The 23,412-nt window shown below is 40.8% G+C and overlaps 1 protein-coding gene across 3 annotated transcripts in view; it reads right to left on the minus strand.

The window, feature by feature from the left end:
• Positions 1–281: 281 nt before the first annotated feature.
• Positions 282–23,412, minus strand: part of MAPK1 (mitogen-activated protein kinase 1) — a 47,693-nt gene continuing 24,562 nt past the window's right edge. The window contains exons 4-10 of one of the 3 annotated variants that reach the window (XR_007899907.1): positions 23,087–23,203; positions 21,860–21,974; positions 21,185–21,316; positions 19,102–19,211; positions 18,254–18,381; positions 4,860–15,980; positions 282–3,878 (exon numbers count right to left, since the gene is read on the minus strand). Coding sequence is in view for 2 of the 3 variants with exons in the window: in XM_051767969.1 (XP_051623929.1) it covers positions 18,265–18,381; positions 19,102–19,211; positions 21,185–21,316; positions 21,860–21,974; positions 23,087–23,203 (591 nt within the window). In the remaining variant the exon portion in view is untranslated. Of the gene's footprint in view, positions 15,981–18,253; positions 18,382–19,101; positions 19,212–21,184; positions 21,317–21,859; positions 21,975–23,086; positions 23,204–23,412 lie in introns of all 3 variants that reach the window. The other 2 variants (XM_051767969.1, XM_051767968.1) reach the window with 2 other exon arrangements.

The raw sequence follows: 23,412 nt of genomic DNA on the forward strand, positions 1-23,412 counted from the left end.
ATTGCTGAAAGGAGAATGTACAGAGCATTCCTGTCTTGCTGTCCTGCTCATTGGGATTTTCACTCTTATAAGTTCACTGTGGTAGCTGCTAGAGCTGCCTCTGCTGATTTACTGCTTGTATTGACACATTTGATTCTCTAAGATTAATTAACTCAAGGGCCTTAATTGCCACCCTTTAATTTTTCTCTTGCCTTAGTCTTTCCTACTTTCTTTTTCTAAAGTCAGTGTGCTAGCTTAAAAGTAAACCGGTGGGAGAAATGAACCCAACTCTAGAGAGACTATAAGTCAGAGTCACAATTTACTAAAAAAATAAATTACAATAGATGAAATGATACAGAGAAAAACTGGTTTTAACCCACAAAAACAGATGTATAACCCAGCTCTCTAGGACAAGAACAGAACAGTGTTCATTAGCCCCTGTGCTGAACACCACGTGGCTCCCCTGGGTGCAAAGTAAAAAGAAAGGAAAACCTGTTGGTCCAGATGATGGTGGCAGTTCTGTTGAGATAATGATCCTGTCGAGAGTGGCAGTCGTGTTGAAGTTCTGGTCCTCCTCTCGATCCAGGAGTGGTACCAGAAGTCCCAAACCCCCAAGAGTATATGTGCTCAGGTTCAGGTGGGAATATCCAGCACCTCCCTCAGGGCAGGGAGTTTCCCAATGGGCGATTTAACTCTGTGAGTCTTGGGATATTTTCGGAGTCTTTGATGGTCTGGGTGTTGCAGCTGCCTGTTCTGCCAGTCCGGTATGGCCCATTAGCAGAGACGGCCCCTCAGGCTGGGTGTGAAGGTGCTAATTCCTCCCCGGAGGGGAGTTATCACAGCTGAGTCATTAGGTGTGCTCTGGGCAGCTGCTGCAAATGATCCATTATTAACAGTCCATCAGAAATGACAGAGGGTGTAGAATCCACAGTCCTGGTTATACCCACCTAGTAATAACTGGTCCTGGCCCCTATAACTAGGACACTCACTTAATTCCATAAACCCCTGGAGAATGCAACTAGGTCTAAAGACTAGTTTTACTTAGAGTCAAGAAAGAAGCATTAGTGATTTTTATTTTTCTTGATCAGATTACCTGCACGTTTCATTTGTGGATTGGAATGAGTTATATATCAATTCTATACCTTAAATACTAGATATTTCTGATTTTTGTTTCTCCGGTGGATTTTTATTTTCTCCAAGTCTATCTCAGTACAATACAGCCTGAAACATTTTCTGTAACTGGGAAGGTGTGCCTGGAACTGTACTGGCTCCATCTTGTGGCCGAAACTGTACGGATTCTTTTGTAACAGGTTGACTCTTCTCATCATCAGCCTTATATAAATATTGATAAATAACTGTGTGTGAACTTCCTTTATAACTTTTAGAACAAACGGGCCAAGTGTTTCTGATAATAGAGAAATGGGGAGACAGGTTAAGGACAAGATCAGCTCAGGCAAGCACTGCTCCTTTCCCTGTGCAGCACTATCAATCATAGCATTTGGTCACATCCTCCCCCTTACCTTTAGAGGAGCCTCAGCCAGGGAGAGGGAAAACAAGCATCCACCAGCACTTTTTGACTCCAACAAAACCAGATACTTTTCAATTAACCTCTTCCTGCCATCCCTGAACTAGAAGCAGTATATTCAGTAAGTGCCCTGATTTGGCTGCTCAACCACCCAAACCATGAACTCAGCACAGCAAAGGGCAAACCACACAGCAGGAATTACAGAGGGCTGCCAGCACCCGGGCTCACTGATCACACAGCTCAGCTAGTCCCTGGTTCATAGCCCAGTCATGTAAGTTCACATTTTGGTGTATAGCACAACTATGTATTTTCTTCAAGCTGCAATAAAGGTAAATAGTTCACTTTTAGCACCTTCAGTGCTGGCAGCAGGAAGGCAGTGAGCTACCAGGGCATGCTGGATATTCTGTTCTGTTGGGTATCAGCTTGTGTGTTGCTGGATAGAGCTTCTAACAGGCACAGTAGAAACCACATTCATCTCTCTAAAAATATTCCAGAGATGCAAGATTGCAGAGATAAGAGAATACAAATTATATTTCCAGAAACTAGTGCAGGGTTGGTTACTGGTTATGAGGCAGGATAAGGCTAGCTGCACATGTATTTTGGAAGTCTTAATATAAAAGACATATCCCACGATCCCTATGATGTGGAAGCAAAGAAAGTGCCTGTTTCCAAGGAGTTAGAGGCCCCAGCAAAAAAAAGAATATGCCTGGTAAGAACAGCCTCTCTTGCTATGTCATACACAGCATCCACTCTGTAATGTCAGTGCCAAGCTGAAGCACATTCCATATCTAGAATGACATTTTACATCCCCTGCAGATGTGCTCAGAAATTGGAAAAAAAGTGCAGGTTTGCAAGACGGGCACAGGAGTTAATAGTGTCAAAGTCTCAGTCTTCTACTGTACATCATATGCATTTCATAAAGCGAATGTGCTCAGAGCTGTGAAGAACACTTTGCTACATTTTGTACCAAGAAAAAATATGTGCATTAAGTGTGCCACTTGGTCAGAAGGCACCATGCACATAGTGCAGACCCAGTGGGCTCTGTGCTGTGCCACACAGCTGCTGAAGGCTCACTCTGCTCTGCTCTGGTACTCATGTGTCTGTCACAATGTTTTCTGAGCCTGGGCAGTTTTTGTAGCCCAGGAAGGCAGCACAGGGAAGAGCACAGAAGAGGAATGGGGTGGCTGGGCTGTTGCAGCCACGGCATGGTTAGTGTTTTAAATGCCTGGCACAAGGGTGGGAGGAAGCTATAAAAGACCCTCTTACATCTGCTCGAGACAGCAGCATCCAACTATGCATAAAAGTTCCCAGGCATGTGTCATAGAGTGTAATAACAATTACTTAAAATAAAGACAGAGGTAATGCTGCTGCTTCCCAGTGCAGGTAATGCAATGCTTCTGCAGTGCACAGGATAGAAGGTAACAGAGGGGTGAAATGCAAATATTGCAATGCCATCTCAACCAGTATCTGAGTTCTGGAGAGGCTGGCACTCAGGTGGATCATATCCACACTAGCTGGGGGTCACAGTCTTCGGAATCCTTTTCTGCATCAGTATAGTGCAAAAAAGTTCTGCTAATGCTGGCATGCCGTGCAAAACAACTGTCACAGATGCTCTTGTCCTTTGCTTTTCTGAAACCCATTTTGTGTCCTGGGTTTTTGTTTTGTACTCCCTGGGATCCTTGTCAAGACCCTGTTCAGCTAGAAATATCTACATTCCAGTGCCTCATTTCTGGGGTATCTCAAACATTTAAGTTCTAAAAAAAAGTCACCTGAGGCCTCTGCAAAGCTCAAGGGGCCACAGGACACAACCAAACCAGTTGCTCTGGCAGGAGCCTACAAGCACAAGGCAACATAACTGATACTTGTCCTTTTGTGAGGTCAAAGAATTGCAGAGCAGACAGTGTACCTGTCTGAGAAGGGTGGGAAGCAGGGCATGGAAACCTTCAGTAAAGTTGTCGGAACCAGCAAAATCCCCTGAGTATCAGTATCCAGAAACTTACTGCTGCTATAAACAAGATTCTGCATTCCCTGGGATTTGTTACAAGAGCGAAACAAGTGTCACATCCAAGCAGGGGGCATAAAACACAGCAACAGTCTAGTAAAGGTAATTTTTCATGTTACAAGCTATAATGGTGTTCTCTTAGTCCTTTATCTTGAATTGCTTTTTTGATACTTCTGCCAGGATGTGTGAAGCGGGTGGATGGGTATGGACACGTGAAGAACAGATTGTACAAAGTTTGACAAGCCTAACTAGCATAATAATCATAATTAATATTCATATTAAGAAAGTTCCCAATGCTGCTGTGCTTCATTCCTTTCATGGTGGTGTGCTTTATTTGTAGGTGGATGGAATTGCCTGGACCCACACCAGAAACTGGGGAAAAAAGGGAAGAATTATCAAATCAGTCATACACAACAAAATTTTCTTTTAATCCTCATTTCTACTGCCTTGACCAGTCATAGGGCACACCCACTGTGAGAATCAGACTGCTTAAAAAAACCCCAACAAAACAAATAACCAAACACAAAACAAAAGAACCCTAAAACCTACCACATAAAGATATAAATCATTCCCTTACAGTTTCAGAGGTACGTTCAAGCTCTAACCTGTTGCTAGGTTAACCTTTGACAAGCACTGGAGCTATAATTCTAGAAGACTTATATTTTTCAGAATGCTAGAGGAATTATTATAAATTTGCGTGTTTGACTGTCATCAGCAAGGTTTTTATTTGCATAAATGCTATTCATGGCAGCTTTCCCCCAGCAGATGGCATGAGTACAGCCCGTGATCATCCCGACAGCTCTGCAGTTACTGGGCCAGGCAGGAGGTCTTTGAAGCACAGAGTCTAAGCTACAGTAATGCTTTTCCACCTCCTTTGACAGCTTTTATTTGGATTTTCACGGAGGCAAGGTTTCTAGTGGCAGGCTGAATGAAAGGTTTCATTACATCATTTCTAGGGTCAATTTTATTTTGTTCTTTTTACTTTCTGGAGACTATTATATCACCCTGTTGCTGAAAAATCTGATGAAAACAAAAGTGATCCAAGGATAAATTTCATGTCTAAATCTCTGACTTGGGCTGCTGTAAGAAAACCACCATGGCATTGGAAAAACCACTGAGCAGTGTTGCTAATTCCCAAGCCCTGGAAGCTGACAGTCCGTGGTGTAGTCAGGGTACAGCAGCAGGGTATAGGAATTGTGCTCATGGGAGAGCATGAGCTGGGTTTACACTATTTCCCCCAAGCTTTTTAGATATTAGCTAGCTCTTCACTGCCCAAGGAGGTGCAAAAGGTATATGGATGTATTTATTATCCCTGAACAGGCCATACAAAGAGCGTAATTTTTACTAGTTTACCTGAAGATTATTTTATTCACAGGCATGGAAGGCTTCACTCCTTCTGCTCCAAAATCAAGTACAGTTAGCAAGGCAGGATCACTGAAATGCAATCACACCTCTTTTCACTGTGAAAACTACTAGATGTTCGAGTGATTCATACATTCAAGTAAAATGAAAATATACACATGCAAAATTTCAGTAATTTAACATAAAAATGTCTGTGAATCCACTCTCAGAGCAAGTGAATGCCAAGACAATTCTTGAGAGTCCTGAATGAGCACCTTAAGAGTTGAAATGGACTCTCCTGGTTAATTAATTGCTATCTTTGTTTGAGGAGGAGTGTGGCAATTTGCAGACAGAAATGTTTATACAAGAAATGCCACAGGCTTCATTGTTGCTGCCCACCTCAATACCCACCAAACCTGCCTGGGTTATAATCAACACCTTCAGACAATCCCTGTTGCATGCAAGGATTTCATTCATTCAAGTGCATTGATCTGGAGACATTTCTGTTTTCTAGTTCCTTTTTTTTGTCAGATTTAATTCAAAAGCTATCATAGACACGACATTTTATTCTGAAAGGGTTGTATTTGTTTGGAGTATATTTATTCTTTGAGCTAAATGTTCAGTTTAATATGCTTGCCAAAAATGAACTTTATTACCCCGTATGGTAAGAGGCCACAAGCTGCTCAAAGCACAAAGTGCTTTGAGAAACCGTTTGATCCATATCAAGTGGAACTGTCTCCAGATAAATGTTTCCATGTGCTATTTGCCTTTTAATTCACTTAAATACCTTTGAAAGACTCAGGCTCCTAGGGACTGTATGTAACAGTTGCAGGGAAAGAGATTTAAAGGGAAGAAATAGGTGAAGAATTACAAAGTTGCAGTGAACTCTGCTTCCAAATGAACTTAAAAAGTGGAAGAAGGACAAAAATCTCATCAGTCACAGCAAGGCATCAACAAGCATCATAATTTGGTCTGCACCAACAGGAAAAACAAGGGGATGAAGCCAGAGGGCCATGGAAGAGGCTGATTCCACATGGAAGAGGCACCCTGACTGGAGGAACAGTGCTAAGGGCCTGTGTTTCCCACAGCAGATCCCTCAGCTCCTCCGACCCACCCGCCCATGCTCAGGCAGCTTCTCAGAAAGAGCCTGCTGCCATGGTGTGGAGTAGGAAGTGGGTTTTACATGCATACACAAGAAGCTGACTGGAGCCTCAGGCAGCTGGGAATGACAAGTTGCTTCTCCCATTTGAGTATTTCCTTAAAGTATTCCATAGGACTGGCTATTCACTCCCCAAAGAAAAGGCATGAAACCCCTTAAATCTACTGCTGCACCACCCAGTGACAGGCTCTCCATTACACATGGACACATGTATTCACAAAAGCAAATTGTGCTAAAGAGCTTCACACCCGACTGCTCATTTGCATCTCCTCAGGACTGATTTCTTGGAGAGGGAGGGAGCTCCTGAGCATGTCCTCCCCCACTCCCAGCAGTCCTGCCATCCCTCTGCCCCAGACCAGCCACTGCTGACTTTGACAACCCCAGAGAGAGCACAGCAGAGCAGCCTGTCTATTTTCTTAACTAAAACACTGCACTTGATGTTCTCTGCACAGGTCAGACCTCTTCCACTCTTTTCCACGACCCTCTCACTTGGATAGGAAACAGTCAGTCCTTTGCTAGTGCCAACAGGCTCCAAGGACAAAACACCACCCCAGCAATAGCTTCCTCACCAGCTTCCAACCATAAGTAATCTTGGGTTCTGTACTCGCTATACAAATGGTTAGAGGTATTTACATAAAACTCTATTACTGCTCCACTGACAGTCTGACAGAAGGGCTACTTTGCTGTCAGTTGGCAAATGACATGGTAAAGTTCCTGCCTAGAATGCTGTCAGTGCTGGAGATGCCTGGAACCTGTTAGTAGGACCAGATTGCTGCGGAGGCTGGTCAGCAAAAGGCTCCTTTTAAAAGGCACAGGCTTTATAATCAAGTGCCGTGCACAAGTCCTCCAGGGAAGCACAGTGAGGGCCGACAGCTGAGGTGGGGTCACACATGTACAGAGCAGCACCACAAAGAACTTGACCGTGTGTTTACAGTAATTTTATTTACAAGTTACCACATGACACCTGCAGTACTACATTTTTAGCACTACTAGCAGTAAAATAAGTCACATTTAAGAAGAGTAGGAGGCAGCAGAGAAAAATATGCACAGAGAATGCAGGAAAGCTATTTAGTTGTAACTTAAAGCAGGTATTTTTCTACAGACTTTGAAAGCGAGGAGGAATACACACATTGAGAAGAGCAAGTTCTTCAGCCCTGTTATTTCTACAGCACAAGCACAGTGACAATTCAGTATGATGACTACCACACTAGCAGTCGAATGCAAGTGATGGGAGAGAACGGTCTTAATATCTTGTCCTTTTGAGCACTAAGAAACGAAAACCAAAGCTTCACTCTGAAGGGAGTCATCAAGGGCTCATTTACTTGCAGAGCAAGTAGTGCAGAATTGCTACTGGGGGCAGGAGGGAACAGAACTCAGGACTGGAGAGTTCCCAAGTTTTGCAAATTGCCTGCAAGGTCTTATCTGGTCTTGAATTAAGTAGTTGGTGAGCAAAACCAGTTGCAGCATTCCACAAGTCTTTTTACAGTGCTGTGCTCTAAGGCACAGCTTAGCAGAATCCCAAAATCAAGCAGAGAAAAAAGCCCTTCCGCTCTCTTAAAATCCTTGGTTCTAGTGATGCTGGTGTTGAGCCTGGGCCTTTCTCAAAAGGAAAAATGTGGAGGAGCAAATCCGGAGAAACACTCTAGACCTGGATGTATTCTCATGATAAGACTCACAAGAAAATAAGCTTAAAGCAGCATCAGGTGTGACCCTTTTCTGCTTCAAAGCAGCAGCTTCCAGAAAGCAAATAAATGTTATCCAGGACCTGTTTTTCCCCCCAGACATCTTTAATAGCCTGGAGCTACTGTCAATACACATGATCCATGCTAGAGGCTGCAAAGACAATGAGAATACAAGCTGCACAGTAATAATTATTTCCACTACTAACTACACACAGGATATATTGCTTTTGGTACAATGCCATTTATTGTAACAAGAAGAAAACCAGTGATTAAGTTAAGCACACATGAATTATGCAGACCTTTGCCATGCTGCAACAAGCGTATTTTACTTACAGAAATGTCAACAAATCAGCTGTAAAAACAGCTTAATACAGTTCTTCCAAAATACTAAACATACCCTCAAAACCACGTTTATAAATTAAGTTTAGCTACAACAGAATAAGAAATGACCAGGTTTTTTTTCTTAATCCCCACTTTTGTTTGGAGCTGCACTTACTCTGCATGAGAGCAAACACGGAATCAAAACACGGAGTTTTAGTGACAGCAACAGCATCCACTGAAGTGCTTCTGAGTGTGCAAACTGGCCTGCAAGTTTGGGTTCCCTCCACACCTGTGGCACACCTAGTCAGAAAGCCTGCAAAGGTACACATGTACATAAAACTAACAAAAAGCTTTTAAAAACCACAGAATACATTACAAGGTCTTGAGTCTATGATGTCTCAACTACAAGTTAGAATATCTGTAAGTTTTTAACTTCTAGGAACATAGAAAGGTTTTTTTAGTCAAAATTTCCCTTTAAGTACTAGCTATTGAAATTAAAGGTGACCTAGGAGAAAGGCTTGACTAAAAAACCTTCCAGCTCTCTTGTGATATCCTCAGTTCAGTCTCAAGCCAAAATTCAAAATATTCAGCATTTTGGCATTTGTAGTTTTAAGGCAGAAAAACATCTTCTCAACAAGCCATTTAGTCTTGGATGTTATAAAAAAAAAACCCAACAAAAACAAACAAACAAACAAACAACTCCCCCTAAAAGGTGCATCTCAAGTCTTTTAGTAATAGCAAATTTAAAATAATTGCCTGGCATTCCCTTACAGCTTTTGGTTCATTATTGTTTTGCTAAAAATCCTGAATTTTCAGACATGCTGAAGCACACACACATTGTGGGTAGAGAAGACTAGAGTTTTCCATTCTTATTTCTAGGTTGTGCGTTTAAGGTCAGCATTAAACTCGGCAGGTGGAATAACAGATCTCTGCACTGCCAACTCTGGTGCCACCCCAGGCACGCAGGACCGACCCGGCGCCGGAGCTGCTCTGCACTATCCACACTTCCTCCCCAGAGCCAGCAGCTTAACCAGGGCCCTGGGGTCAGCTGCCTGTACCCAGGCTCAGCTCTGTGAAGCACAACTGTGTCCTTAGCTCAGCTTTACAGAAAAAAATTAAAAAGCAAAAGCCAAACTGTGAGACTGTAGGAATCTCCAAGTGTGCAAGGTAAGGAAAAGTAAGAACAAAGGAGTGAAGTAATTGAATCAGTCACAGCAGATAAGGGACTCTGGAGAAAACTACCAACACGGAAAGTGTAAACCCCTGAGGAAGAGCAGTGTCACTGCAAGAGGACTCAGCGAGATCAAAGGTCAGCCCAGTCCAAGCAGCAAGGGAAGGAGAAAGGGAGGAGCAGGATTTCAGTCAGCAGCTAAGTGCACACGAACTCACAGACTGGGAAGATAAACGAAAGGTTTTTTAACACTGTCTTTTTGATGAGAAAATGCTGCAATACCCTGTTAAGGTATTTCTTGCTCTTTTCAGGGAAATCAGGAATGGAATACCTTAAGGTTCCTCTTTTCAGCCTTCATGCACAAACATAAGCACAATGAAAAGCCAGAAGGATCACACATCTCTCTACCACACTAATAAATTAGATGGAAAGAGGAGGAATGTCAGGAAAAAGGGGCTCTGTGTGTGTGCTGAGAGGAAGATGAGAGGCAACTCTGGGGAAGTACCAGGAAATTTTCAGTATTCACATGGTATTCAAGTATTTTGTCAAAAAGAGAAAAGCTTGAACCAGGGACTGCTGGACTTCAGGCAAAAGTTCCCAACAACCACCCCAATGGAACTCAGTTTCATGGCCCATGTTAGCCAAACGCATTGGTCCTTCCTGATCCTTATCTCTGTTTTTATATTGCCTTCTCAGAAATCTAGGTACAGTTACCAGATCACATGCTGTGCTTCCACAGGAAGAGTCTCAGGAGACCTTCCAGCTTTTTTGCTTACTTCTACCCTGGATTTACATGAGTTTAAGCAACGTGACCAATCACCTGTTGTTTGTCATCAGGAAGCTCACAAATCCTATAGAAGAAAGACTTTTTGGAACAATTGGAACTTGTTCAGACTGAGTTTGAGCGCAAAGAGAAAAGTAAATTGTCAGTAGTGAGATATACTGAAAAAACAGGCAGAGTTCTGGAAAACACCTGAAGGAAAGTTGTCAGTATAATTTATAAAGGGGAAAGACAGAGGGGTTACAGAACAATTCTTGCATATAACTCCCAAGATCAGTCCTCACATGAACAGCCGTGAGCAGGGCTGTGATGGGGATGTGAACACCGGCACCTCTGGCACCTTGCACAGCACCAGGGGGCTGTTTGCAGACTCACCAAAGCTGCTCTTGGAACCGGAGCTGAGGCTCTAGAACTCCTCTGAAGCCTGGAGAGTCACGTGTGGTGAAAAGACACATCAGAGCAAGAAAACCATCAACAGACAGCACACTTGGATGCAATGATGTTTGTAGGTCTTCTACACACCTCAAAATTTTTTTTAAGCTTGTCAAGTGTAACATATGTGCAATTTAGTAGAAAGAATAACTGAAGATGACGTGCATGACACAGAAGCATCTTTGGTCTGTAGAGAAATACCTGGGTCAGAGCTCTACAAAGCTTGATGCCATCAGACCTACACTAGTATCTCTTCCAATAAGTAGGGCTTGTACTCCTTGCCAGCCTTCCCGAGTATTCGAGTGCACCGCCTGTCCCAGCACAGGCAGCTCAGCTTCCAGAACATGGGGGCTCTCCCTGGAACCACCAGCCCCTGTCCAATCCACACACCCAGCTCGGGCTCCAACAGTCCAAGAGTGCCCACTACACTTGAAGATTTACAGATGGAGAGGATCAGCCTCCAGTTCTGGTGAAATACAGAAAATCTGCGTGGTATTTCAAACTAACCTGACTGAAACAACACGACAACATGAAGTCAGCCAGGATCCTGTCAAAACCTCCACGGAGCCAAGCTGCAGTGCAGCCGTACCTTGAAGAACATGCTATGGTGAACACACGTTCTGCCAGGGAAACAGCCACAGCCAACAAAAAGTAAGAACACACATAAACCCATCTATGTCAAGAATCAAATTCTGTAGTATTTTGGGAAAAAATTCTATATGCTGCAGTGAAAGCCAAAGAGGGGATGCAGAGATGCATTTTGACAAGCCAATTCTCAGAGCTGTTACAGAGCTGTCAGTTACAGCTAAGCTCTCTTTAGTTTCAGGTCACATTTTCTGTGTTTTCATATTAATTAGAGATGTTTCTAGCTGACATTATCCAGCTACATCTTTCAAGAGTTCAGTTCTTTGGCATAGTCTGATTTTAGGCTAAAAAAATTTCAAAAAAATTAATTAAAAGCCTATGACAGTGATGTAACTTACTTGCACTTCTCCCAGAAACCCCACATTTCAAGCCCATGGTCTGAGAAGAACATTTTTATACTGAAATGATGAAAATATGGTCTCTAAGGGCTGTGCAAGTAGCAATTTTCGAGATTTCATGGGAACAGTGTAATATCCATATAAAGAGTGTCAAAAAAGCCTGTGACCCATCAGATACACTGGATCAATTCGCATCACTGTGCTCAACAAGTCAAAATGCTGATGATTTCATAACTTTCTTGCACAAAAGATAAAACATTTCTGCCTGTCTATAAAGAAACTTCAGCTGTGGTTTGTTTGGATGGCTTCCCTAATTTAATTACAAACTGGTACAGTTCTACAGTGAGACACACACACTCTTGAGTATTTACAAACACTGACTGCAGGCTGCTTCTTGTGCAGGGAGGGTCAGTTTTGGATAAGCCAATATGATCCACACCAGCCTCTGGACCAGCAGCTCGGGGCAAAGCAAAGTCCCAGTCATTCTATATATGCACAGAACTATGCTGGTTTGGTAATACAGGGACACAATTTAATGATTTTCTTTGCATTTGTTTTTACAAGATTCAGATGCCAAAAACAAAACAGAACATTAAGTTACCTGATTTAAAAAAGAAAATCACAAACGTTTACAACATCAAAAGAATAAGACGAAATATAAACCTTTGCTACTTACAATTGATCTATACAGATTAACCAAATCACAAATCTGTCACAATATAAATGTTTAATTGTTACAATGAATAAGAACATACAGAAAATGATTTTTTTTTTTTATAAAATCTTCCTTTGCTTTTTTATTTTAAACTTACCATTAACTAAATTAGCTATGCAGGACTTGTGGGGTACATGACTAAGAAGGCACCAACAGTACAAAGCAAAGACAAAGCAGTTTGAGTATTTTAAGAGTGCTCTACACTGATACAACACGAGAAAAGGCAACAATAGTAAGTAAACCAGCTGCAACCTGTAGAAGTTTGTTCTAGATTTACACATGTATTCCAACTTTTACATTTCCGCCAATTTGTCACTTGGTTTGATCACAGCACATGCTACAAAAACCACTGTAAGCTTCACTTTACTAATGTGCACTTTTCGCTAATTTAGTGTCTTGATTTCAATTGTTAACTAAACCATTTTGAACCACAAATGTATTTAAAACTTAGTAAAAGGATTGTTTGGACTTTTTCATTTAAACCACTGCATTTACAAAAATATTTCCCCTAAAATCTGGGATTGCTTGAAGACATTGCTGTACAAATATAAAAGTACTATGCAAGGGACCAAATTCATAAGTATATGGTGTGTATGTAGAGACCTATATTTATACCATATCACTGTGCTGTAACAACACAATAAATTTATCAATAACCAAGGACTATATAAACTACACTAACATAAGCAAATATATATTAATAAAGTTTAAATCTATAGTACAGTTGCTCAGCAAACAACTTTGACATGGTATAAATATATCGTAGCATATTACAGTGGGCAGCAACAACAGGTTTTAGTTTCTCTCATCCACAAGGAAAGCCCTGCTCAGCTCCTCGGGTTTGGCCACTGCCCAGTTATGTCACCAGTGTTGCTCCCAAGCTCTGGCACAAACCAGGCTCTGGTGTCATGTCACAGGGGTGGGGAAGAGGCTGGCAACAGGCAGGACAGCAGAGGCAGACACTTATTTGCCAAAGCATCCATGAGAATTTTGGGTTTGCATATTTTTCTTCAGCTGTAAGGTTGGAATGTTTTTGACAGTGAACTGTTTACATTCCTTACTCCCAAAGCATCTTTACCATGAAATATGCATGCTACTTGGATTAAAAGTTGATGTTCTCCGCTCTAAAATATAAAAACTGCATAAAGAAAAAACCCCAGTGTAAAATGATGAAATAACTGACCTAACACAGTGTTGTTAGAGGCACCTTCTTTTAAACTATTTTCAGAATCTGACAAAAAAAAAATCAAATCATGCTTTGGCATGTGACACATCAACAAATTCAACCCACCAATGTTTATTGAATTCGGTAAAAGACTGATGGATGTGGTTATGGATCCTGATGGATGCCAGTGGGATTCAGCAAGAGTAGCTAAGTAAGAAAGCCCGAAAGCACCAAACATTAGGTAAAGCAAACCCTCGGCTTCTCACTCGGAGAGACGGGATACAAGGGTAAGTCTACACCTCCCCAAACATCCAAAATGAAAGAAAGTATTAAAAAAAAGAATTGGGAAAGAGAAGGGTGAAGTAAGCTGCCAAAGTTCTTCCTTAATAAATTAAAACTGAGGTGTTACAAACTAATTTCAGTAACAGTCATCTTTCCAACCATGCCAAAAATGATTCCTGTTGTAATGATGATCATACAAGTAGCAGAGAATCTAGAAATATTTCAGCTTTTCAAAACTGAGTGAGAAAAGCATTTTGGTAAAGATGTGTAGAAAGGTCAAGAGAAATTTCTACACTAGTATCAACAGTCAAGTGCATATTTCTTCTATAGAAGTGTTTTTAGCATAGGTTCCGCACCACGATCCAATGGTCACTTGTGCAGCGTCCTGACAATGCTCCGAATTTGTTCCCCGCAACAGAGATTTATGTACCACAGGAATTTCCTAATAGAAAATGCCCTTTAATGATGAACTCCTGTTGATTAAAAATTAGTTTTGGCAGACTAACACTTAAACTAGAAGAAAAAGAAAATTTTGAAATGGAATCTTGTAAGCACCCTTATCTACTGAAGTCTAAGTTAATGGCTTTCTAATTTCTCTGAAGAGCAGACTAAATGGTATGAGGAAGCCTGGAGTTATTAACCAGCCAGCATCCTTATATACTACAGTAGCAATTGAACCTGATTTCCATTCAAAGACATTACCCAAGAGGAAACCAAAAACTAATTCTTAATGTTAATGTGAAGATATAAGATTTAAATTTATTTCCAGGAATTACAAGTGCATTTTGTTAATATTAGCAAGCAGTCTTTATACAATCCATTCTTCACTGCTGCCAAAATAAAATGAGAAAAAGACAGCAGAGATATGAAAAGCTAAAAATAGAACTATTTTTCCTAAGTTATTTGTTGAATAGCATTTCAGTTGAACACAACTCAGAGGTAACAATAGATTATTTTTTTTTCTCAATCATAGGCATGTGGCACTTAGACAATCATCTTTGCACAGAAAGCTTTAACAGTCATGCGAGGGCACAGTAATTATTTTAAACAAGGCAAATTTCTCACCACAGAGAGCAGTGGGGAAAGAAAAGGAGGCACTGCACTGGAACATAACACCTAGTAAACTCCACATTATACAATTTCAGTAACAAATACTTGAAAAGATCATTAAAAGATATACAATTTTAAACGTTATTTAGTGCTAGCTTTGTTTGGTTGTCCTAACTCAGCATTATCAGAAAAGTTTGATAGTACTTGACAACAGAACAGTACTTCATGTCACGAGCTCATGGAGGCTTGATTACAAATCACCATAGTGTAGGTTGCAAGAAATGAACTTGAGATGCTGACATGCTGTAGGAGCAAAAGTAAAATCAAACTTTCTCATTTAAAGATGCAGTGTTCCTCTCTGCAAGAATTCTGAATGTCAGTGATTAGATTCAAACGTAAAACCTATCAATCCTCATCTGAAGCACTTCATTGGTATGCAGGATGTAGACTGAGTTTATTAACATCATATTTTGGTTTCTTGCTTGCCACCAGATAGGGCTGCCTTCCCCAGAGAGCAGCACTGGCCATGGGGTCATCATGCCATTGCGGGTCTCCTACCCTTCCACCTCAGGGGAACAGAGGCTGGGGATGCCACGCTGCTCATAGAAACACCACTACTCGGGATGAACTTCGGGAGTGCTATGTCTCCAATACGGTCAAACTTTAAATGATCTCTTTTAGAAAAAGTGGGGAGAAAAAGGTACAAATTTTGTCAATACGTGGAAAAATGATGAATTCGGTTACGTTGGGTTCCTATGTGCCTCTTACACTGTATAGAATACCTGCACGTGCAGCACAGGACACCCAAACAAGTGCATAAGCAAGATTAACATGAACATGACTTATGCTGCAATCCATAGCACAATGGTACACACTCCACCGGATGCCAACCAACCATTTCTAGTTAAAAATGACGTGCAAAAAAAAATCTGGGATGTCACTGACTTAAAGTGCCCTGAATAGTAGCTTTTCTTAAAAAAAAACAAAAATGCCAGCGACTTCGGTAAAGTCAGAAAAACATAGTTCATGGTGTAAACGTCTTACAGGTTAATGAATTATCTTCTTGGATATTGATCCAGGAGTGAAAGGAACCACTGCATCTTTCAAACCAGAAAGCAAGCAGTTAAAACACGGGCAGCAGTAGGTGCACGTACAGTACAGTACTGCAACAGGTCAACAAGGGGCATTATGCAGAGGAGTGTCAATTACAATTCTTCAGCCTTAAAGATTCATTGAAAGCATGAAAAGCCAAAACTACCAGGAACCGCCCTCCTGAATGGCTCAAAGGAGTTAGTGGATAAGCTGAGAGAGGCCACGAGACATGACCAACAATAAAGAACTGGGAAGAGGAACAGCAACGTTTGAGCATGCCCAGTCCTTTAAGTCCTTGTCCTACAAAAGAGAGCAGAGACATATTTCAGTGAAGGAAGTTTCACACTGCCTTTTAAAACAAACACTTTCCTATTTGTGTGCTCTGTGCACACTATGTTTACCGTGAGTCAGACAGCGGGACCAATATAAGTTAAAAAATAAGTCAGAGACAGTGGATATCGGGGCATTTAATTTTAAACTAAAATTTTCAATCTTCAAAAGATTAGGAAGTTTAAACATAACTAATCAATGAAGTATATGATTTGGTTGTCTGAACCAAAAATCTGTTATTTTCACATTGCTTCTCAAATCCAAAAACTACAACCCAGGGGGACACTTTGAATCTTGAGAAACAGCCCAGAGAGACGAGCTGGCTGGTAAAGCCTGGGAGGGAGTGTAGGGGAGTAGAAGTGCCCAGGAGGAGACTGTTTCTGTCCCATTTTAAGGCAACTCCTGGGGACTGGCCCCAACTAGGATGTCAGCTGTTGTGCTATGGCATAGCTGGCAATTGTAACCACAAATAACTTGGACAAATTACCAGCATATCCTTATCAAGCTCAGTACAATATTTCAATTTCAGCATCGTGTTGGCCAAGCCAACTCTGCACAGTGGCATTTGAAGGTAACACTTTAAGTAAACCAGAAATTTCCAGTCGCACCATATCACTGATATCTTTATCCCTAATTCCTTTAGCCCTTAATCCCTAATACAAACTAGGTATGGTGTGGACAAAGAGGCAAGCAGGAGAGATCACGAACTACGATTTACCAGCAGTAGCTACTTGCTGTCCCTTCCCTGACACCATGGCCTGCTAGCAACAGGTTTCATCTTGCTCCTAAAAACTTATCTAATTCTCTTCCCCAACGTGTACATGCACAGTTCGTGCTCTTGTACAGAATCAGCTTCAGAAAACATGGATGGGAAATGAACACCAGTCACAACACTATATCCCAGGTCTGTTCCTACTGGCAATGCCCAACTATTAACAGCCAGCTGAGTGACTCTCAGATTTCTCTAACATGCCATTATTACAATAGTTTCAATGTCAGCTAGTAAGCTTAAATAAACAGAATGCAGTATTTGTAAAAATCGAAATGACTTCATTTGTGAGCTTCTATACACCCGAATATTCAAGATAGTGGCAACAGTAGTTACCTTATTTAAGTAAAAACTGTATTTTCCAAAGTTCCTCCCCAACTTTTTTTCTTCCTTTCCTATGAATTCATCATTAAATAAAAACCTGGGGGTATATGCAATGCAGAAACTGAAATCTCATTTTTAGTGCAGAAGAATTATTGCTTAAAACAAAGCCACAAAGCTCCTACACACTGCCAGCAGAGCTGGGGATTTCTGGCAGTGAGGAAGTTCCCTGGCTCAAAACTTCCCCTTCCTGCTGGAACTGCCCACACAAACCGGTGATTGTGGAATGCTGCTGGATGGAGGACAGCACAGAGAGCATGAACCAGGCAGCCCACAACAGGCTCTCCTCTTTGGTTTGTTTTTCTTTTCCAGTCATAAAACTTTGCTACTTTAACCTATTAGCATCATAGAAGTTTCACAAGTATTACAAAAATTATTCAAGTCAGTATTTGACCAATTCTGTATGAAACTCCTGAGATGTGCAAGCCTTGTGGTACAGGAAGACCAGTTAAATTAATTGATTAAAAAAAAAAAAAAGAGTCAGTGAATACCAGTACATTACATTTTAAATTAAAATTTTAGATCTTCAAAATATTAGGAAGATTAATTGCAACTAATTTATGAATATTTAGATACCTGTTCTTAGTTACTCACACTATTTCAGAGTTACTTAAAACTGAAGATAATTCATACTGAAGCTTCGTGGTTCTTTTCCCTTTTCAATAATTTAAGACATTCCTCCTCTGTACAGTACATTTAGGAGGAGGGGTTTTTTTAAACCGTTTGGAGCCATATGACAGAATAATCTGTAATATATGAAGGACATTGCCCCTTAAAATGTTTAAAATTTGCATTTCAAAGCGTTACCATCACTTTCATTCCAAGCAGCACTATTGAAATGTAATTCTTATTCCTTAAAGGTAATGTACAAACTAGGTAAACATCTGGGGCAATTGCCTGGATTCCACAGGGGCACTGCAATGCTGTGGACAAACAGAAACTGTTTCTTCAAAAACAGAACAGGACTGAGCTCAGGTCCTTGGACAGGGAGTTACTGGAGCACTGGAAAAGGCAAGTCCTACATTTCACTAGTGGCAACAAAGTCCCAAATTGTTCCCCCTGCCCGAGTGGTCCCACACTGCTGTGACTTTACCTACACACAAATTAGGATCGGTGTCCTGGCTGGAATCTAGCAGTTTCCTCAAAAATCAGTTCTTTCAGCTTTTCCTTCGGCAAGTCATCCAACTCCATATCAAACTTGAAGGGTGCTTCAGCTACAGGCTTGATAATGCAAAGAAATATTATTACTTTAATATTACTCTTCTGCTGAATTTCATGCAGTCCTTGTACAGATGGGGAAAAAAATCTGAAAATGCCCTTTACAAAAATATCCAACATTGCAGCCTTCAGGGCAGAACTCCTATTAGTCCCGTGTGTGCTTTATACATATTAGTTCACCAAGTTTTAAATCAAATGACAGTAAGGAGCTACTCAAATCTAAACCACAAGTTAAAATGTTTGTTACAGGCTCATAACTCAGTATCTACCTGTAGAAAAAATTACCTTAAACATTGTATTTCTTGGAATAAACATATTTGTCCCTTAAGGGAAAACTAGCTCATTTCCTCCTCCCTTAGTTCTTCACCAAAAGTAACCAGAAATCTCCTCAGAACTGTACACTGAACTACAGCAAGTTCTGATTCAGGGTTTCTAAAGCATAATCCAATGGCAAACAGTCATTCTCTGCCTTTATCTCAGACATTATGAAACAAAGCCACATCAGCTGAGAATCTCCATTTCCTGGAGAGGACACCTTAGCATCTATTTAGTGTGTGGTGTCTCCAAAATGCTGTACTACAGTGAGAAATATAAAATTTTGGTAAATTGATGGAATTCCTTCTTCAGCTCCATCAGAGCATTAGAAACACCAGCCTTAAATTAAAGTAGGAAATAACCTGTTGTACAATTTAATCAATGTTTACATTTTAACAATGTCTTTACCTCATCGCTTGGATCATAATATTGCTCCAGATATGGATGGGCTAAAGCTTGCTCCACTTCAATCCGCTTATGAGGATTAAAGGTCAGCATTTTATCCAACAAATCGAGTGCTAAGAGGGAAAAAAGTGAGCAAGAGTTTAATACACACTCCACCAAAGTGTTACAAACACGGATCTTACACAGAGAACTCCCAGCACCCCAAGTTCTGTGCCAATGTCAATGTATATCTGGAGTTCCCTGGCCAGAGCAGCAGTGACAGAAGCAGCAGACTGTGAGCTGTAACCCGGGCAGAGGTCTCTGCCAGCCCATCCATCACCATTCCTGGGCTACAGCTGCCTTTGGCACGACCTGTCTAACAGGTCACCCTTCCACAGGCCCTGCAGCTTCAGAACAGATGTCAAGGGAACAAATGCATAGAACCCTATGGAACAATCTGGTTTTAACTACAGCAGAAATTAAATAGCCGAGACTACTTCTTCTCTCAGAAAAATGCTTTGGATTTTTGTGCCAAAACCCAAACCAAGCTAGAGCTTTTCTGAAATAAATAATTAAGAATATGTTCTTATTGTGAAAAGAAAACTGCTGTTTATGGACAAAAATGTTATCCAGAGTCATTAGGAGTTCTAGGTCATCCCAGTGAACTATTCTAGCACAACCAGCAGCCCAGAAGATACTCTCCAGAGAAGATGCAAATATATTTATATTTATGAGATTCAGGCAAATCTGTTGAAGACAATTTGTAAAGAATCTATAGAGAACTTGAAGATTCAGTAAGACAGCGAGTGAGGTCTGATGAAACTCTGGACAAACATCAGTGCAAGGAAAGAAAACAGAATGATTATAGGAGCAAGAAGCCCAAAGGTATCTGCAGTATCCTAAATTCCATCACATTTCTTCTCACCACATGATTTATGAACCAGAATGTTAAACAGAGGTTTCTGGCTGCAGCACAGCTTTGCCCCGGGATGAGGTGCACACCCAGCACTGCATTCAGCACCAGCTCCAAAACCCTCAAACTTGCCCCACAATTAACAGCTGGTATTTTGCTGCCGTTTTCCCAGCACTGGCAGCTCACGTGCTCAGTCTGTGCTGGAGCACGTTCTGCACAGTTCTCTCCTGCAGTGACTGACAACCAGCTCTCGGAAAAGCTGCCCTGTCAAAGCTGCTCTGAGGATGTCGATGAGAAGTGCTGCACAAGTCAGCAAACAGTACATTCCCTCAGCTTAGGCACCAGCATTTGCAATCTGAGCTGTCAAAGCCCACGGTAACAATTCTCACACTGATGAGCACTGTTATAAAAGCAGAATAAATCACTGCTGTTTCTCTCAATGACAAGGATAATCAGTTTGACACAGTTCCATCTGCAGAAATTAGCTTCTAAGTGGTACTTCAGTACCTGATCATATCCACTAAGAATAAAGTATCATATCAGTTAAAAAAGGAGTAACTTATGAATTGTGTCAGAGCACTGTACTGTGAACAAAACAACCCTTAAACTCTATGAAGTAGTTTAAAAGGCAAATTAATTGCTAGCTAGCAAAACAAAATCAAATTTACCCTTTACTAAAGCCTTGTTAAGAAAGGCAATAATTATTACATTCCTTGCTTTTATAAATTTTGCTCAACTTATAACTGAATTCTTTAACCCATTAAATTGTAATCTTTCGTGGTGCCTAAGGACCTGCCCTTTGACTGACATGACCCTGTTTGACCTAGAACTGACACTCAGTCTGCACAAACCCTACCCACTGCAGCAGCAAGCTGCTGTCTCCTGGCTGATGTCAGAAACAAAGTTCAGGACTTGTTTGATGCTGATGTCAAAATCCAAATCTGATGTTCAGCACAGTGACAGGACTTTGGATTTTACACGTAAGGTAAAGATCAAACACCACAACATGTAATCTTAGAGTTACTAAAAATTTAAATTTAAAAAAATAAGCCACTATGAGGGTTTCACACTGGTTTGTGATTTTATACTGGATTTATAGTGCTGTTTTAAAGGACCTGCATGTTCTATTTAGGATGGTTTTAAAAACTCCCATCCTGTCATTATTTTGACACAATGTAATAGAGCATTAAATACCTTTGGGGTCAGCGTTTGGGAACAGCCTGTTCCATGGTACCTTATTTTTGTGTGGTAGGGAAAGCAAGTAGTTTCTGGCCTTTAAATTTATTATACAATTCAAATCTTCTTGGGAAGGGGATCCAAGTATACCTAAAAAAATTAATACAAACAACAGTGCATTCTGTGAAAAGCACATTAATACAGTTGTATCTATCTGGTAAAACTCAGTATTAAAACTGATGGGAAGACGATTTCATACTAAATGCTTTAAGAACACAGAATACCTCAGAAGATTTTAGAAACCTTTACTAAAAACATTTTTTTAATAAACAAATGCATTTGAGTTTTCTAATGATCAGTAACTTGTTAAAAAGATCCAAGCAAGTGGTTTATCTATAGAAATTTTAAAAATTTTACCTGAATCTAATAATACATGAGCTTTTTAAGTATCTTTTTTAAATTTTACTTTAAAAACATCTCTGCTGATATAGTAAACACATTGGTAAGTATCTTCTAGTTGTCCCCAAACCAATGATTAGATGTAGAAATCCCTGCAGCAATAACTACAGGGAACAGCTGATACACCTACAGACCTGTACCTTACACATTGACCCACAGGAGAAAGACCAGCCCAACTGGTAGAAAAGACGGAGAGAGAGGGATGTGGAAATGCTGCTTTGCCATAAAGCTTACCAAGGATATGGTTAAGTTGGTCAAGGTAGTGTTTTCCTGGAAAGATAGGTCTGTTGGAGAGCATCTCTGCCAGAATGCAGCCCACTGACCAGATGTCAATAGACTTGGTATAACCCTGCAGGGAAGCAGAAACATATTTTTGTCAAATTTTTGCATAACTGCAGCAACATGTTACGTTAGTAAATTGTGAAAGCGCACACAAATAATCTTTTTCTTTTTTAGATGAGTCATGCTTGTTCACGCTGTTTGTTTTCTCTGTAAAGAATGAAATAATTAAGAATCCTCTATCAAAACACTACTTTGAAGGGGTAGCAAGAACTGAATTATCTAAGACATGCTTTTCCAAAAGGATTCTCAAAGTTTAGCTAAATCTGTTACCAACTGCAATTTTTCAAGACTCCCTGATTTTATAGCAAATTTAAACTAACAAATTTTGGAAACCAAGTATTCTTATTTCCACAGCTCCTGACAGTGCCCTAAACATGTGTGGAACCCTGGATTGGTCAGATGTCTGTTTTCTAAAAGCACCTTAGACACATTATTGCCTCAACAAACCAAACCCACCCAACACTGTAAATCCTACAGAAACAACAGTGTCTTCCCAAAATATCCAATACAACCCCAGGTGTCACCCAGGTGTTTTGCTGTGGGAGCCCACACAGGGGTTCTGGAGGACACCCATGACCCACAGCACACAGGGACTGGACACACCTTAAAACAGCCACAGAAGCACACAACAGTAATTCCAAGCATATAAAAAACAAAGGAATGACTTCATGGAGACTATGGGAATGCAATTAAGATTGACACATAACAAAGATCACATGCCTTCATTCAGAATCAGATTCACTCTCATTATACATTCTAAACCTAAATTAAGATGTCAAGATAACATTAAGGCAGCGTTTGCAGCCTTGCTGGAGGCAGCAGTGGAATGCTCATTCCTAACCCTTCTGTCCTGCTCACTGGCAGAGCAGTCCCATGACTGCCAAGGAACTGGAGACATGGGAAGTTCTGCACAGGATTACTCAGTTGTAGCATCCAATAATTGATTCTGGAATCACAAATTTATTGCCAGCCAGTAGCTGTACTGCAAATCCATTACCATTTTTCCCCAAGACTGTGCAGGCATTCTGACCCTAAAAACACAGAGAGGGGGAAGTACAGCTGGTACTCACAAAGGAATAACCAGCCCCAGAAGCACCACAGCAGCACACTGTGTCTCACCTTAGAATTCAGCATGATTTCAGGAGCCCTGTACCAACGTGTGGCCACATACTCTGTTAAGAATCCTGTGTGGTCATGATCAGGATCTGCAACACGAGCCAATCCAAAGTCACAAATCTGGGTTTAGAGAAAGAAATAGGAAAAAAGGCAAATTAGACATACGTCTTCCAATATTATAACATTACTAATTCATCATTCCCAACCAACGATGGAACATCTCCAAAATAGTAATGGCAACCTATGTTCTTAGAAAAAAATTAGTACACAAAGTTTAAGAAAAATGTTTTGGATCAATTACAAAGAATATCCAACCACCATTCAGGGGC

Source organism: Manacus candei, unplaced genomic scaffold, assembly GCF_025592945.1.
Source record: "Manacus candei isolate 608988 ecotype Guabito, Panama unplaced genomic scaffold, ASM2559294v1 h1tg000090l, whole genome shotgun sequence".
NCBI lineage: Eukaryota > Metazoa > Chordata > Aves > Passeriformes > Pipridae > Manacus > Manacus candei.